Genomic DNA, 13,961 nt, shown 5'->3' on the forward strand with positions numbered 1-13,961 from the left:
ATAGGGCGGCGCCTATGGCTCAGTCGGTAGGGCGCCGGCCCCATATACCGAGGGTGGCGGGTTCAGGCCCGGCCCTGGCTGAACTGCAACCAAAAAACAGCCAGGCGTTGTGGCAGGCACCTGTAGTCCCAGCTGCTCGGGGGGCTGAGGCAAGAGAATCGCTTAAGCCCAGGAGTTGGAGGTTGCTATGAGCTGTGTGATGCCATGGCACTCTACCGAGGGCCATAAAGTGAGACTCTTGTCTCTACAAAACCAAAAATAATAATAATTAAAAATAAATAAAGTCCTAGAAGACTGATGAGACCATGCATGATTCTAACCTCTAATATTACTGTTATTCTTTGTGGCATCCCAGAAAAATAGATGTTTTAATCTTTTTTTTTTTATTTTTTTTTTGTAGAGACAGAGTCTCACTTTATGGCCCTCAGTAGAGTGCCGTGGCATCATACAGCTCACAGCAACCTCCAACTCCTGGGCTTAAGTGATTCTTTTGCCTCAGCCTCCCAAGTAGCTGGGACTACAGGCACCTGCCACAGCGCCCGGCTATTTTTTGGTTGCAGTTCAGCCGGGGCTGTGTTTGAACCCGCCACCCTCGGTATATGGGGCCAGCGCCTTACCGACTGAGCCACAGGCGCCGCCCAAATGTTTTAATCTTAAAAGGATCTAGAATATTAACTAATATTAGCTGCATCAATTACTACTTCCTAGGCCAGGTGTGGTGGCTCACTCGTGTAAATCCTCACACTCTGAGAGGCCCAGGCAGGTGGATTGCTTGAGCTCAGGAGTTCCAGACCAGCTTAAGCAAGAGCAAGATCCCCATCTCTAAAAATAGCCAGGCATTGTAGCGTGCTCCTGTAGTCCCAACTACTCAGGAGGCTGAAGCAAGAGAATCACTTGAGCCCAAGAGTTTGAGGTTGCTGTGAGCTATGATGCCATAGCACTCCACCAAGGGTGACAAAGTGAGACTGTCTCAAAAAAAAAAAAGAAAAAAACAGTCTGAGGTTGCTGTAGGCTATGAAGTTGCCACAGCACTCTAGCCAGGGCCACAGCACTCTAGCCAGGGCCACAGAGCTCTGTCTCAAAAAAAAAAAAAAAGTGCTACCTCCTAAAGACCCTATATATCAAAATGTGCTCTAATTACCAGTTAGGTGTACTTGCAAGTATATGGAGATCCTGAGTATCTTTAACTTCTTAATTAAAGACGTGAAAGCAAAACTTCATCACCCTGTGTTTAATAAACTCTCCTCAAACAATAAGGTCTTATGATTACAATTGCATAAACATTGGGGAAAATAAAAATGTTACATAAAAAGAATCAAAACCTCTTGATTCTAAGCAATCATCTTCCTGTCATCACAGAAATACTTCATAAAATATACTGCTCAGCCAGGCACAGTGGCTCACACCTGTAATCCTAGCACTTTGGTTGGCTGAGCCAGTAGGATCGCTTGAACCCAGAAGTTCAAGACCAGCCTGAGCAACACAGATAGAATTCATCTCTACAAAAAGCAGGAAAATTGCCAAGCATGGGGGTAGTTCCAGCTATTTGGGAGGCTGAGGCAGGAGAATCTCTGGAGTCCAGAAGTTTGAGTTGCTCTGGGCTATGATAATGCCACTGAACTTAGGGCCAGATAACAAAGAAAGACACTGTTTGTTAAAAATAATAATAATATATATATACACACACACAGATATGTATGTATGTATGAACATATCAATATGGTTCATTTTAACAGCCTAACTCATAATTTAACCATTTTTACTTTCAAGATATCCTCTAAAAAGCAAATCTTTGCTTTTTCTTGAATATATCTCCTTCAGTTCTTTATTACACTGCTTTCACAGCCATGCTAATATATGGCTCTCAGTTTATCTGAATGCTAAATTAACTTAACTCATTTTTTTGGCTTTTTTTTTTTTTTTTGAGAGAGAGAGAGATAGGTAGTCTCACTGTCCCACTGGGTAGAGTGCCATGGCATTGCCTAGCTCATGGCAACCTCAAATTCTTGGGCTCAAGTGATCTTCCTGCCTTAGCCTCCTGAGTAGCAGCTGAGACTATGAACATGTGCCACTACCCTCAGCTAATTTTTCTATTTTTAGTAGAGATAGGGTCTCGCTCTTGCTCAGGCTGGTCTGGAACTCCTGAGCTCAAGCAATGCACCTGCCTTGGCCTCCCAGAGTGCTAGGATTACAGGCATGAGCCACCATGCCAGGCCTAACTTACTCATTCCTCATTGTTTTCTTCCAACACTAGTCTCATTTCCACACCTTTGATACCTTTCATCAGTTTTCTATTTCTCTTATAGTATATTTAATTAAAATTCAACGCAACTGTCCAGGGATATATCAATATTGTTAAAAATAAATACGAATTAAAATCAAGTATTACCCTGTTTCCCCGAAAATAAGTCTTATTTTAAGGTGTGCTCCCAAAGATGCGCTAGGTCTTATTTTCAGGGGACATCTTATCTTTCCTGTAAGTAGGTCTTATTTTCAGAGGATGTCTTATTTTCGGGGAAGCAGGGTAGTACATTCAGGCCTAGAACAAGTGAGCAAAACTCATGAGATGCTATTTCTTCCAGAAATCGAAAGGGACTAGATAGAGTGATACTGCTATACAGGCAAGAAGCAACACTGCTCATGCATTCAACTCAGCAGGGTTACAGTGGCCCCCTGAAGAAAGCACTCAATAGAGGATTACAGCCAGGATCCACTTCTCCATATTAAACACAGTCCTGGGCACCATCACTCATCATCTGCCAGAGCAGTGGCTCTCAACCCAGACGATTCAACATCCCAGAGGGAGGCTTTTTTATTGCCATGACTTGAGAGGGTGGAGCTTACTGGCATCCAGGGATGCTACAAAACAGCCATGCTGTACATTAGTCATCACAACCAGAATTCCTCAGCCAGAAATGTCAACAATGCTGAAGTTAAGAAATCCTGATCTAGACATCTGTCCCATTTCTGAGTAAAACCATAGAACATCTGGACTAGAGGCACCACAGTGGTATGAAAGGACCATGGTATTAGGAGAGCAAGGAACTAAAACTTACTGAATACCTGCTACATATCAAGTATTATATTAGTCACTTTACATATATTACCGTCACTTAAACCTTTACCCTGTGAAAACAAGGATATATTTTGATTTTACACAAGAGAACGCTGACTCAGGGAGGTTAAGGCACTTACTCAAGATCATTCAGCTAGGAAGGGGAGGAATCCTGACACAAATTCAAAGCAAAATCTGTTTCACTCCACACTACCACAAAGCCTAGAGGTTAAAAAGACCTGGACTTGATTCAAAGTGTTACCAATAAGACTTTGAACAAGTCACTTACCTTCCCTAATTTCCATTTTAAAACTAAAGCATTGGATAACACGTGAAAATATAGTATATGTGCTGCCTAAGCGAGCACAACACGTGAAAATACAAATACTGCTTTTTGCTAACCACATATAATCGCGTTAAATAATTTACAACAAAAAAGTACTAGGGCGATGCCTGTGGCTCAGTGGGTACATATACAAAGGGTGGCAGGTTCGAACACAGCCCTAGCCAGCTAAAACAGCAGTTGACAACTGCAACAAAAAATAGCCAGGCATGATTGCAAGAGGGACTTTACCTAACAATTGCAATCAGTGTAACCTGGCTTATTGTACCCTCAATGAATCCCCAACAATAAAAAAAAAAAGAAAAAATCCATAGAAACAATGCCTTATAAAATTTAACCTCAAAAAAAAAAAAAGATGGATTAAGAAAGAAAATAAAAGAAAAAAAAAAAATAGCCAGGCGTTATGGCAGATGCCTGTAGTCCCAGCTACTCGGGAGGCTGAGGCAAGAGACTCACCTAAGCCCAAAGTTGGAGGTTGCTGTGAGCTGTGACGCCACAGCACTCTACCAAGGGCAATAAAGTGAGACTCTGCCTCCAAAAAAAACAAAAAAGAGAGGTGCTTATTCTAACGAAAATGTTATAAATACAACTCTTAGAAACAAAATTTATACAAGTGCGCACAACATCAAATTATCTGTCATTTTTAAGAATAAGAATTAAATGTTTAGAAGACATTGTATCTTCCATAGCCATGCAACTATTCTTAAATCCCAAGAGGAAATAAATATAAACAACTATTTAGTATAAATAATTTTAATCAATAAAACTGCTCATGACTGTATCAACAACTTTGATTAGGCTCTCTTCACAAGTGCTATTAGAGATCATGAACTAGCTCTCTTCACAAGTGCTAGTAGAGATCATGAACAGAACTAAGAAGACTATGGATTACAAATTAACGATTCTGCCAAGTACCTCTACTTACTATTCTGTCCCTATAGTTGGGGTACTGGATGAAGTCAAGGTCAACATGTTATCATCACTCATACTAATGATGCAAAAAATAATCCATTTCAAGATTAGGTCTGATTAACAACAAAACAATGCTCAGCAGAATCTAACAGTCTTTTGACACCAAACCAATTCTTCTGGGTTAAGTTCAAGAGACAATGTATCCTGGGGTTTGTTCCCCAGAAATCACCACCAGCTATGCAACTTCTAGAAGCAGCACGCACACAACCATTTTTCCTCTGTAAACAGCTGAATCTCAAAGCCAGGGCATGCTGTGTTTTATAAATGCATCTTTTTAAACTATATTAATACAGTGTAAATAAATTATAATGGCAATTATTTCCCACTGGTATTAAGTCTAAGTTTAAAAGCAATAAACACATCAAACAAACCCAAAAAAACCATTTGAAATAAAAATAATTTCAGAAGAATCATACAAAAAAATGCCTTTAAATAAATAATGCAGCGTTTACCTGACACTCAAAAAAAAAAAAAAAAGAGAGAGAGAGAAACAAATAGATATCTGGTGGAAGTGAAATAATAAACTATAATCCCGAATGTTGTTTTTAGTCAACTGAAAGATTTTCATAAAACGTCATTTTACTGACTTCTGAATTACATCTTTCACCTTAAGCATTTTGACACTTCTATCAACTTTCTAAAAGTGAGGGTGGATTGTTTTCCTGTGTTTTTAACAGACTTGCCTCTCAAAAGACTAAATTAGATAAAAACTGATGGGAGAGACCAACTACCAACCTCCTCGGCTCGCCCGCACCCGCGAGTGGGCGACGGCGCCAGGAATTTACATCAGACGGTCGCGGAAGGAAAACGCGATTCCTCCGCGCACCGGACACCTGTCAACTTTTTACTTCACGGGCCTATGTAACACGCAGGTGAAATAATGATTATTTTCCAACTTCCAGGAGCCAAAATCATGAGTCTATTTTTCCATGTCTCCCAAAAGAGCAGAATTCTCCTCAGAACGGTCCTTGCATTTACGCACGGAAGGCGCTGTCGTGTCCCCGGGACGGGGCGGTTTCCCGACCCCCGACAGCCCCGCACGCATCGCCCTCGGCTCGCGGCCCAGCAGCGGGAGAAGCCGGCGAGGGTCGTGGGCACGACGGGGACCGTGAGGTCAGCTGGGCGCCCCCGGGGCCGCCCCGGGCTCGGCCCGCCGCCCGCGCAGCCCCTTTGTTCGGCCGCCCGCCGCCCGCCCCGGCTCCCGGGGGAGCTGGTGGAGGGCCGGGGTCCGCCCGGGGCCGGCGGGGGAGCCGGGGCCCGGCCGGGCGTCCTCCCGGGGCCGCAGCCTTACCCGCGTCGTCGTCCGCGGCGGCGGGCGCCAGGGTGACGGCGCCGTCCCTCCAGACGCGGATGTCGGCGGCCGAGCGCACGCGGCGGCGGGCGGCGGCGGCGCGCAGGGAGCCGCAGCACTGGAAGCACACGGCCCACGCCTGCTCCTCGTTAATGGGCTGGTTGTAGAGACACAGGATCTCCCGCAGGCTCAGCGCGTCCCGCGGGCCCCCGGCCGCGCCGGAGGCCGTCCCGGGCTCCGCAGGCCCCTCGCCGCCCGCCGGCGCCCCGCCGCCCGTGGGGCCGGCCGGCTGGGCCATCCCGCGAGTCGCCACTGCGCTCGGCCGCGGCGTCTCCTCAGCCCCGGAGCATCATCTCCGCGCGCCGCCGCCTCCTCATGCCCCGCGCGGCCGCCGCCCACCCCGGCCGCGCGCGCTGCTGCTGGGACCGGGCGGGTCCGAGGCCAGGGCCCCGGCGGCGTGGGCGCGGAGGGCGGCGAGGACGCAGCCGCCGTCCGGACCAGGCCGCCGCCGGCCGGCCCTGCGCGATGGCGTCCGCCCGCCCCGCCCCGCCTCGCGCCGCCCCGCGCCCGCCCCTCAGGAGGGCCGCACGGATGGGGGCTGAACCGTCCTCAGGGCTGGCGGGTTGGCGGCGGCCGCGCGACACGGAGGGTGGGCAAAGCGGAAAGCGGTGGCGGCCGGCCGGGGACGCGCGGTTCGGAGCGGCGACGCCCAGCGCTGAGGGGACGCGGCGGCGGCGCGCTGGGGTCTCGCGGCGGGCGGAGACCCGGGGCGGGGCGCCGGGCCTGGGGGCGTGGCAGAGACCCCGGAGGGGGCCCTTGTGGTGGGCGGAGACCAGGGGGGCGCCCTTGCGGAGGGCGGAGACCCCGAGGGGGCGCCGGACCTGGGGGCTTAGCGCGCACTCGGGCCCGCGGGGTCGCGGAGACGCAGTCGGGGCTGCCCCGGGTCCTCCCTGAAAACCAGGAAAGTCCCGGGCGTTGGTTCCTCTCGGAACTGGCTTGCCAAAGCTCTAGTTAGGAACTGGAACCCGACCGGGAGTGGATTCCCTAGAAGAAGGGCTGCTGAACCGCTCCGGCCGCTCCACCGCCGGGGCCTCCCTTGGAGCCTCGACGCAGTTTCTCCTGACCACCTACAGCTGGACAGCTCCGGTCCCTCCTCTACCCACAATGTAATGTAAGCCCCAGGAGGACAGGGATCTTCGCGGGTTTTGCTCCCTGACATGGGAAAGCTAAGATCGTGGTCCGGAACTTAGGCACGTGGTACCTAATTTGCAGGTGTCAGTCTAAGCGTCCTTCGGTATTCATTGGTGACATTTGTACAATCCCCTCACTGAGATGATGTCTCCAGTAAGCACACTCATCATAGCAAACCCAGTTTGCTCAGGTGACGTGGACTTGGTATCACAGTCACAAAAACAAACTGAAGGTAATTAGCCGTAGAATGAAAGAAAGAAATAATCCAGAGCCCCACTGAACCTGTGAAGTGTGCAGTGAAACAGATATATATATAATTTTTTTTGGAGACAGTCTCAAGCTGTCTCCCTGGGTAGAGTGCTGTGGCGCCATAGCTTACAGTAACTTCCAACTCTTGGGCCCAGTTTTAGTAGAGCCAGGTCTCACTTTTTGCTCAGGCTGGTCTCAACCTTGTGAGCTCAAACAATCCACCTGCCTCAGCTTCCCAGAGTACTAGGATTACAAGCGTGAGCCACCGTGATACCCGGCCCAAATAGATAATTTTTAATCAAATGATCACCTGTGGGTAAATGAGTTTAATTGATAACATTACACTCTGAAGCTACCTCCGAGTGAAAATACTACAGTGTACTGTAGTATTATGTACTTACTACCAAATAAGAAATGTATTAAGTAACAATAAACTTTTTAGGGCACAGTTTTATGTGCAATATTAAAAATCGCACTCTGAACAATTCTACCGCAATCGCATCTTGCAGTAAAAATTACAACAGGCTGTTGTTAATGCTTAAGATACTACCCTAAATACCAGAAATGGGGAAAAAAGAAAACAGCAAAAGGACGTAAAGGAAGAGTAAGAAGTTGAAAGAGAGGGGAGAAAAAAGATTCCTAGGCACCTTATTATAAATTCACTGCAGGAGATACAAAACAACCCCTTAAAATAGCATCACTTAATTATTCTATTTGTAGACATGCAGCTCTTTCTAATTCCTTACAGGTGAAACTATGTACATACACACACACACACATATATTCATCCTTTTGATTAAAAACATAGACAAACATTTCCAAGTGTTGCTATTTTAAAAGGTCAGATCCTGGGCCAGGGTGTACACCTGTAATCTAACACTCTGGAGGGTGGATTGCCTGAGCTCAGGAGTTTGAGACTAGCCTGAGCAAGAGCCAGACCAAGTCTCTACAGATAACAGGGCATTGGGGTGGGCGCCCGTAGTCCCAGTTACTTGAGAGGCTGAAACAAGAGGATCACTTGAGCCCAAGAGTTTGAGGCTGCTGTGAGCTATGAGGCCGTACCACTCCACCAAGGGCCGTAAAGTGAAGATTGTCTCAAAAAAAAGGTTAAATCCTGTGTGGATTTTGAAAATATAAAAGGCCTTAAATTAGATTCAGCAATCCCCCTAACAGCGAAATGGCCTGCTTTTATAGGCAATGCTACCATCTTCTGGCCTTACAGGATATTGCTGTCCTGTTGCATTTACTGTGGAGAACTACTGGCAAAAACATTTTTGACATTGCCTTACCCCCTAAAGGACAAGCTAAATGAACTAATACAGGGAGGAATCTATAAAGCATTCAGTTGCTGGCACAATGGAAGTAAGTAAATCTCCAAATAAAGACAACAATGGAAGGAAGGAGGAACAAAGTTGAAATGAGGAAAAGGAAATAGATCCAAATTTTATCTGAAATGTTATCCTAGATGGGTGCAGTGGCTCACCCACCTAGGACTCTGGGAGGCTGAGGAGGGTGGATTGCTTGAGCTTATGAGTTTGAGACTAGCCTGAGCAAAAAGTGAGACCCCGGCTCTACTGAAAATAGAAAAACAGAGGAATAGAAAAACAAAGAGGATCGGGCGGTGCCTGTGGCTCAGTGAGTAGGGCACGGGCCCCATATACGAGGGTGGCAGGTTCAAACCCGGCCCCAGCCAAACTGCAACAAAAAAATAGCTGGGCGTTGTGGTGGGTGCCTGTAGTCCCAGCTACTCAAGAGGCTGAGGCAAGAGAATCGCTTAAGCCCGAAAGCTGGAGGTTGCTGTGAAGAACTGGGACACCACACCACTCTACTGAGGGCAACAAAAAAAAAAAAAAAAGAAAGAAAAACAAAGAAGATTGTTTGATCCCAAGTTAGAGTTGCTGTGAGCTGTGACACCACAACACTCTATCTAGGGCAACAGCTTGAATCTCTACCTCAAAAATAAGTAAATAAAATAAAAAATGTTATCTCTAAAAGATGCATTCTTTTTTTTTTTTGTAGAGACAGCGTCTCACTTTATGGCCCTCAGTAGAGTGGTGTGGTGTCCCAGTTCTCACACAGCTCACAGCAACCTCCAACTCCTGGGCTTAAGCGATTCTCTTGCCTCAGCCTCCTGAGTAGCTGGGACTACAGGCGCCCACCACAACGCCCAGCTATTTTTTGGTTGCAGTTCAGCCGGGGCCGGGTTTGAACCCGCCACCCTGGGTATATGGGGCCGGCGCCTTACAGACTGAGCCACAGGCGCCGCCCTAAAAGATGCATTCTTAACAAATTTACAGTAATAGGATTTTTTTTCTCTCAAGTGATAAACACATTTTGAGAGGGAAAACATTACTTCACTGAATTACAGGAAAATTATAATAAAAGGGGTTTTTTTTGTCCAAGTACTAATTTATGGCCATTGTCTATGATATTTAAGATAAACCTTTTGCCTTTGTGAGTTTACATGAAATTAAGATGAGAGATGACAAATAGAATATTATTTGATCCTTCTCTGAACAGGATAAAAGGAAAATATTAAAAATCCTAGCTGTCTTCTATCATGAGTCTAGTCATTATATAGCCTGAACTATCTGATACTTTTTTGTATAAAGACAGTGTAGAAGCTGGGCATTGTGGTGGGCGCCTGTAGTCCCAGCTGCTTGGGAGGCTGAGGCAAGAGAATTGCGTAAGCCCAAGAATTAGAGGTTGCTGTGAGCCGTGTGACGCCACGGCACTCTACCCGAGGGTGGTACAGTGAGACTCTGTCTCTACAAAAAAAAAAAAAAAAAGACAGCGTAGGCTGGGCATAGTGGCTCACGCCTACAATCTTAGCACTCTGGAAGCAGTGGATCTCTTGAGCTCAGGAGTTAAGACCAGCCTGAGCAAAAGCAAGACCCTGTCTCTACTAAAAATAGAAAAACTTAGCAGGACCTAGTGGCAGACCTATAGTCCCAGCTACTCTGGAGGTTGAGGCAAGGGGATTGCCTAAGCCCAAGAGTTTGAAGTTGCTGTGAGCCATGATGATGCCACAGCATTCAACCCAGGGCACAAAGTGAGACTCTGTCTCAAAAATAAAATAAAATACAGTGTATTGTAACTCCACCGTCCATCATCATAATGTTCTGTAAAAGTGCCTGCTGACAACTCAGAGCTACCAGAGGTCGATAACATTCTCAAAGGGGATCGAGCAACACCGTGGAATAGGAACCTTCACATTTTCTCATTTTCAAATTCAAAGACTCAAATGCCTTTAAGTTCAGTATATTTTGTTCCAATTTTTAGTTATTGATTTTATTTTTACTCATGACTTCACTACTTTTTAAAAATTGCTCTATGTAATTAAAAGGTCTGAATAATTCAAATCAACATTTGAATGTGTTTTTTAAAGTGCTGTGAAATCTGTGAAAAACGACATGTGTTACTCTAAATATAATTTTAGTTCTCATTGATTTTTCTGTATTTATTAAAAATGGAATCCTTGGAATTTTTTCTTATATGTACTTATCATTTTTGCAGAATAAATGCACATCATGCTTCACACTCTGGGTGCACTGGCTGAGCTGCTGAGTCTTTCCGGGAGCACGGCTTTCAGGGTGCACAGTCTGTCTATGCAGCCCAACCTTCTCCCAGACACTCCCACACAACTGCTCCTAAGAGGCACATTCACCTAGAAAAGCATATCAAGAAGGAAAAAAAAAATAGAACAGCATGTTTTTTCAATGTTATACCTAAATTTTCATTGCCCACAAAATTATAATACCTCATATGTCTATAGTGATATTTTATGATAGTACTTTCAAAGTGCTTCTTTGCTATGGTGCATTTTACAAGGCTACATGTTAAATCTACTTAAGTGTGGAATATAAATGTCTTAACACAATAACTAAGAAAATGAGGTAAAGGCTATGTTAACCAGTTTGATGAAAGTATTTCAAATTGTATATAAAATCAGCCTATAATTGCATTAATGTACACAGCTATGATTTAATAAAAAAAAAAAAAAGGTACTTCTTTGGATATGTAACTTGAAGGAACCCTACCTTACAGTTGAGAAAAATACAGACATAGGATAAACTCAGGACTAATAAATGAAAGAAGAAAGACTGGACTCCAAGCCTGACCAACTGAGCTTTTTCTGCTACTTTATATTTATTCTTCAACTGTGATGTCATATTGCCATGGCGTCACAGCACATTTTCAAGGTTAACTAAATAGTATGGTACTTTTTTTTTTCACTTTAGCACAAGCAATTTCTTTCTTTTTCTTGTTTTTTGAGACAGAGTCTCACTAGGTTGCCCTCCATAGAGAGCTGTGAAATCACAGCTCACAGCAACCTCCAACTCTTGGGCTTAAGAGATTTTCTTGCCTCAGCCTCCCAAGTAGCTGGGATGACAGGGGCCTGCCACAACTGCTCAGCTATTTTTTTGTTGCAGTTGTTTAGCCAGCCCCAGTCCGGTTCAAATCCGGTGTACGTGGCTGGCACCATAACTAGTGTGCTATGGGTGCCAAGCTAGCAGAAGCAATTTCTAATTTTATTTATGCATGGGATTATAAATTTTGAGTAACTTGGCTTGGCGCCTGTAGCTTAGCAGCTAGGGTGCCTACCACATTTTCCAGGGCTGGTGGGTTCAAACCCCGCCAGCCCAGGCCTACCAAACAACGACGACAACTACAACAAAAAAATAGCAGCCCAGGGCGGCACCTGTGGCTCAGTGAGTAGGGTACTATGGCCCCATATACCGAGGGTGGCAGGTTCAAACCTGGCCCCAGCCAAACTGCAACAAAAAAATAGCTGGGCGTTGTGGTGGGCGCCTGTAGTCCCAGCTACTCAAGAGGCCGAGGCAAGAGAATCGCCTAAGCCCAAGAGCTGGAGGTTGCTGTGAAGAACTGGGACGCCACACCACTCTACTGAGGGCGACAAATGAAAAACAAAGAAGATTGTTTGATCCCAAGTTGGAGGTTGCTGTGAGCTGTGACACCGCAACACTATCCAGGGCAACAGCTTGAATCTCCGTCTCAAGGGTGACAAAATGAGACTCTGTCTCTAAAAAAGAAAAAAAAAAAGCCAGGCATTGTAGTGGGCACATGTAGTTCCAGCTACTTGGAGGCTGAGGCAAGAGAATCGCTTAAGCCCAAGAGTTAGAGGTTGCTGTGAGCTGTGATGCCACGGCACTCTACCCAGGGCGACATAGTGAGACTCTGTCTCAAAAAAAAAAAAAATGCTGAGGCAAGAGAATCGCTTAAGCCCAGGAGTTGGAGGTTGCTGTGAGCTGTGTGAGGCCACGGCACTCTACTGGGGGCCATAAAGTGAGACTCTGTCTCTACAAAAAAAAAAAAATGGGGGCCAACTTTCCTTAACTAACACAGAGCACTGAAATAACCACCTCGATAATATAAGCCAATTGTTTGTTGTTTTTTTTTTTTTGTAGAGACAGAGTTTCACTTTATAGCCCTCGGTAGAGTGCCGTGGCATCACACAGCTCACAGCAACCTCCAACTCCTGGGCTTAAGCGATTCTCTTGCCTCAGCCTCCTGAGTAGCTGGGACTACAGGCGCCCGCCACAACGCCCAGCCATTTTTTTTTTTGGTTGCAGTTCAGCCGGGGCCAGGTTTGAACCCGCTACCCTCGGTATATGGGGCCGGCGCCTTACCGACTAAGCCATAGGTGCTGCCCAAACCAATTGTTTATTATCTTTATTCTAATTTTACGCATAATAAAATACAACTTAGACTATATTACTATAAGCATGTCTATGAATATTTAAAATTCTCAACCACCTAGGTGATAATTTCTCTCCCACTCCAGGTTTGTCATTAGCAAGACATAATTAAAAGTCCCACAGGATGGGGTTAACACCTTTAACTCTACCCGGGGTGATAGCTTGAGGCTCTGTCTTAAAAAAAAGAAAAAGAAAAAGAGGTCCTCCTTCCCAACATGGCGCAGTCGATTAACATCACCGAGCTGAATCTGCCGCAACTAGAAATGCTCAAGAATCAGCTGGACCAGGAAGTGGGTTCTTGTCCACGTCCATTGCCCAGCTAAAAGTAGTACAGACCAAGTATGTGGAAGTCAAGGATTGTCTGAACGTGCTGAACAAGAGCAACGAAGGGAAAGAATTACTCGTCCCACTGACAAGTTCTATGTATGTCCCTGGGAAGCTACATGATGTGGAACATGTGCTCATTGATGTGGGAACTGGCTACTACGTAGAGAAGACAGTTGAGGATGCCAAGGACTTCTTCAAGAGAAAGACAGACTTCCTTACTAAGCAGATGGAGAAAATCCAGCCAGCTCTCCAGGAGAAACATGCCATGAAACAGGCTGTCATGGAAATGATGAGCCAGAAGATTCAGCAGCTCACAGCCTTGGGGGCAGCTCAGACAACTGCTAACGCCTAAGAGTTTATTGCAGAAATGGGGCAGGGAGGATCCTGCTTCAGGGACCTGGGACTCTGTGGGCGTGGCTTCCTGGTGTAGGGTCTCCTAATGTCAATAAATATGCAAGTTGGAAAAAAAAAAAAAAAGAAAAAGAAACATGTGTGTGAGATACTCTAGACTAGAGCAACCACTAAAAAAATTCCTCAGTGATAAGGCTGGGCTGGGTGGCTCACACCTATAATCCTAGCACACTGGGAGTTCAGGGCGTGTGGGTTGCTTGAGTTCACCAGTTCAAGACAAGCCTGAGCAAAAGCAAGACCCTGTCTCTATTAAGAAAAACTGAGGCAAATTCTTTTGAATTTGAGTTGGAGGTTGCCGTGAGCTATGACACCATAGCACTCTACCCAGGGCAACACCCTGAGACTCTGTCTCAAAAAAAATGATAAAACCTTTTAAAAATTAAAATGTTATGGCTTGGCATC

At 45.8% G+C, this 13,961-nt stretch overlaps 1 protein-coding gene and 1 pseudogene across 3 annotated transcripts in view; one reads left to right on the forward strand and one right to left on the reverse strand.

Moving 5' to 3' along the window:
- The window catches only part of SPIRE1 (spire type actin nucleation factor 1), a 205,130-nt gene extending 198,956 nt beyond the window's left edge, over window positions 1-6,174 (reverse strand). The window contains exon 1 of one of the 2 annotated variants that reach the window (XM_053571882.1): window positions 5,662-6,174. In XM_053571882.1, the coding sequence (XP_053427857.1) occupies window positions 5,662-5,959 (298 nt within the window). In that variant the 5' untranslated portion in view covers window positions 5,960-6,174. The remainder of the gene's footprint in view (window positions 1-5,661) is intronic. The other variant, XM_053571883.1, reaches the window with a different exon arrangement.
- A 6,858-nt stretch (window positions 6,175-13,032) lies between these two features.
- LOC128571996 (prefoldin subunit 5-like) lies at window positions 13,033-13,604 on the forward strand (annotated as a pseudogene). Its single transcript, XR_008376011.1, has one exon. The product of XR_008376011.1 is annotated as a prefoldin subunit 5-like (transcript).
- Window positions 13,605-13,961: the final 357 nt, after the last annotated feature.

Source organism: Nycticebus coucang, chromosome 19 (assembly GCF_027406575.1).
Source record: "Nycticebus coucang isolate mNycCou1 chromosome 19, mNycCou1.pri, whole genome shotgun sequence".
Lineage (NCBI taxonomy): Eukaryota > Metazoa > Chordata > Mammalia > Primates > Lorisidae > Nycticebus > Nycticebus coucang.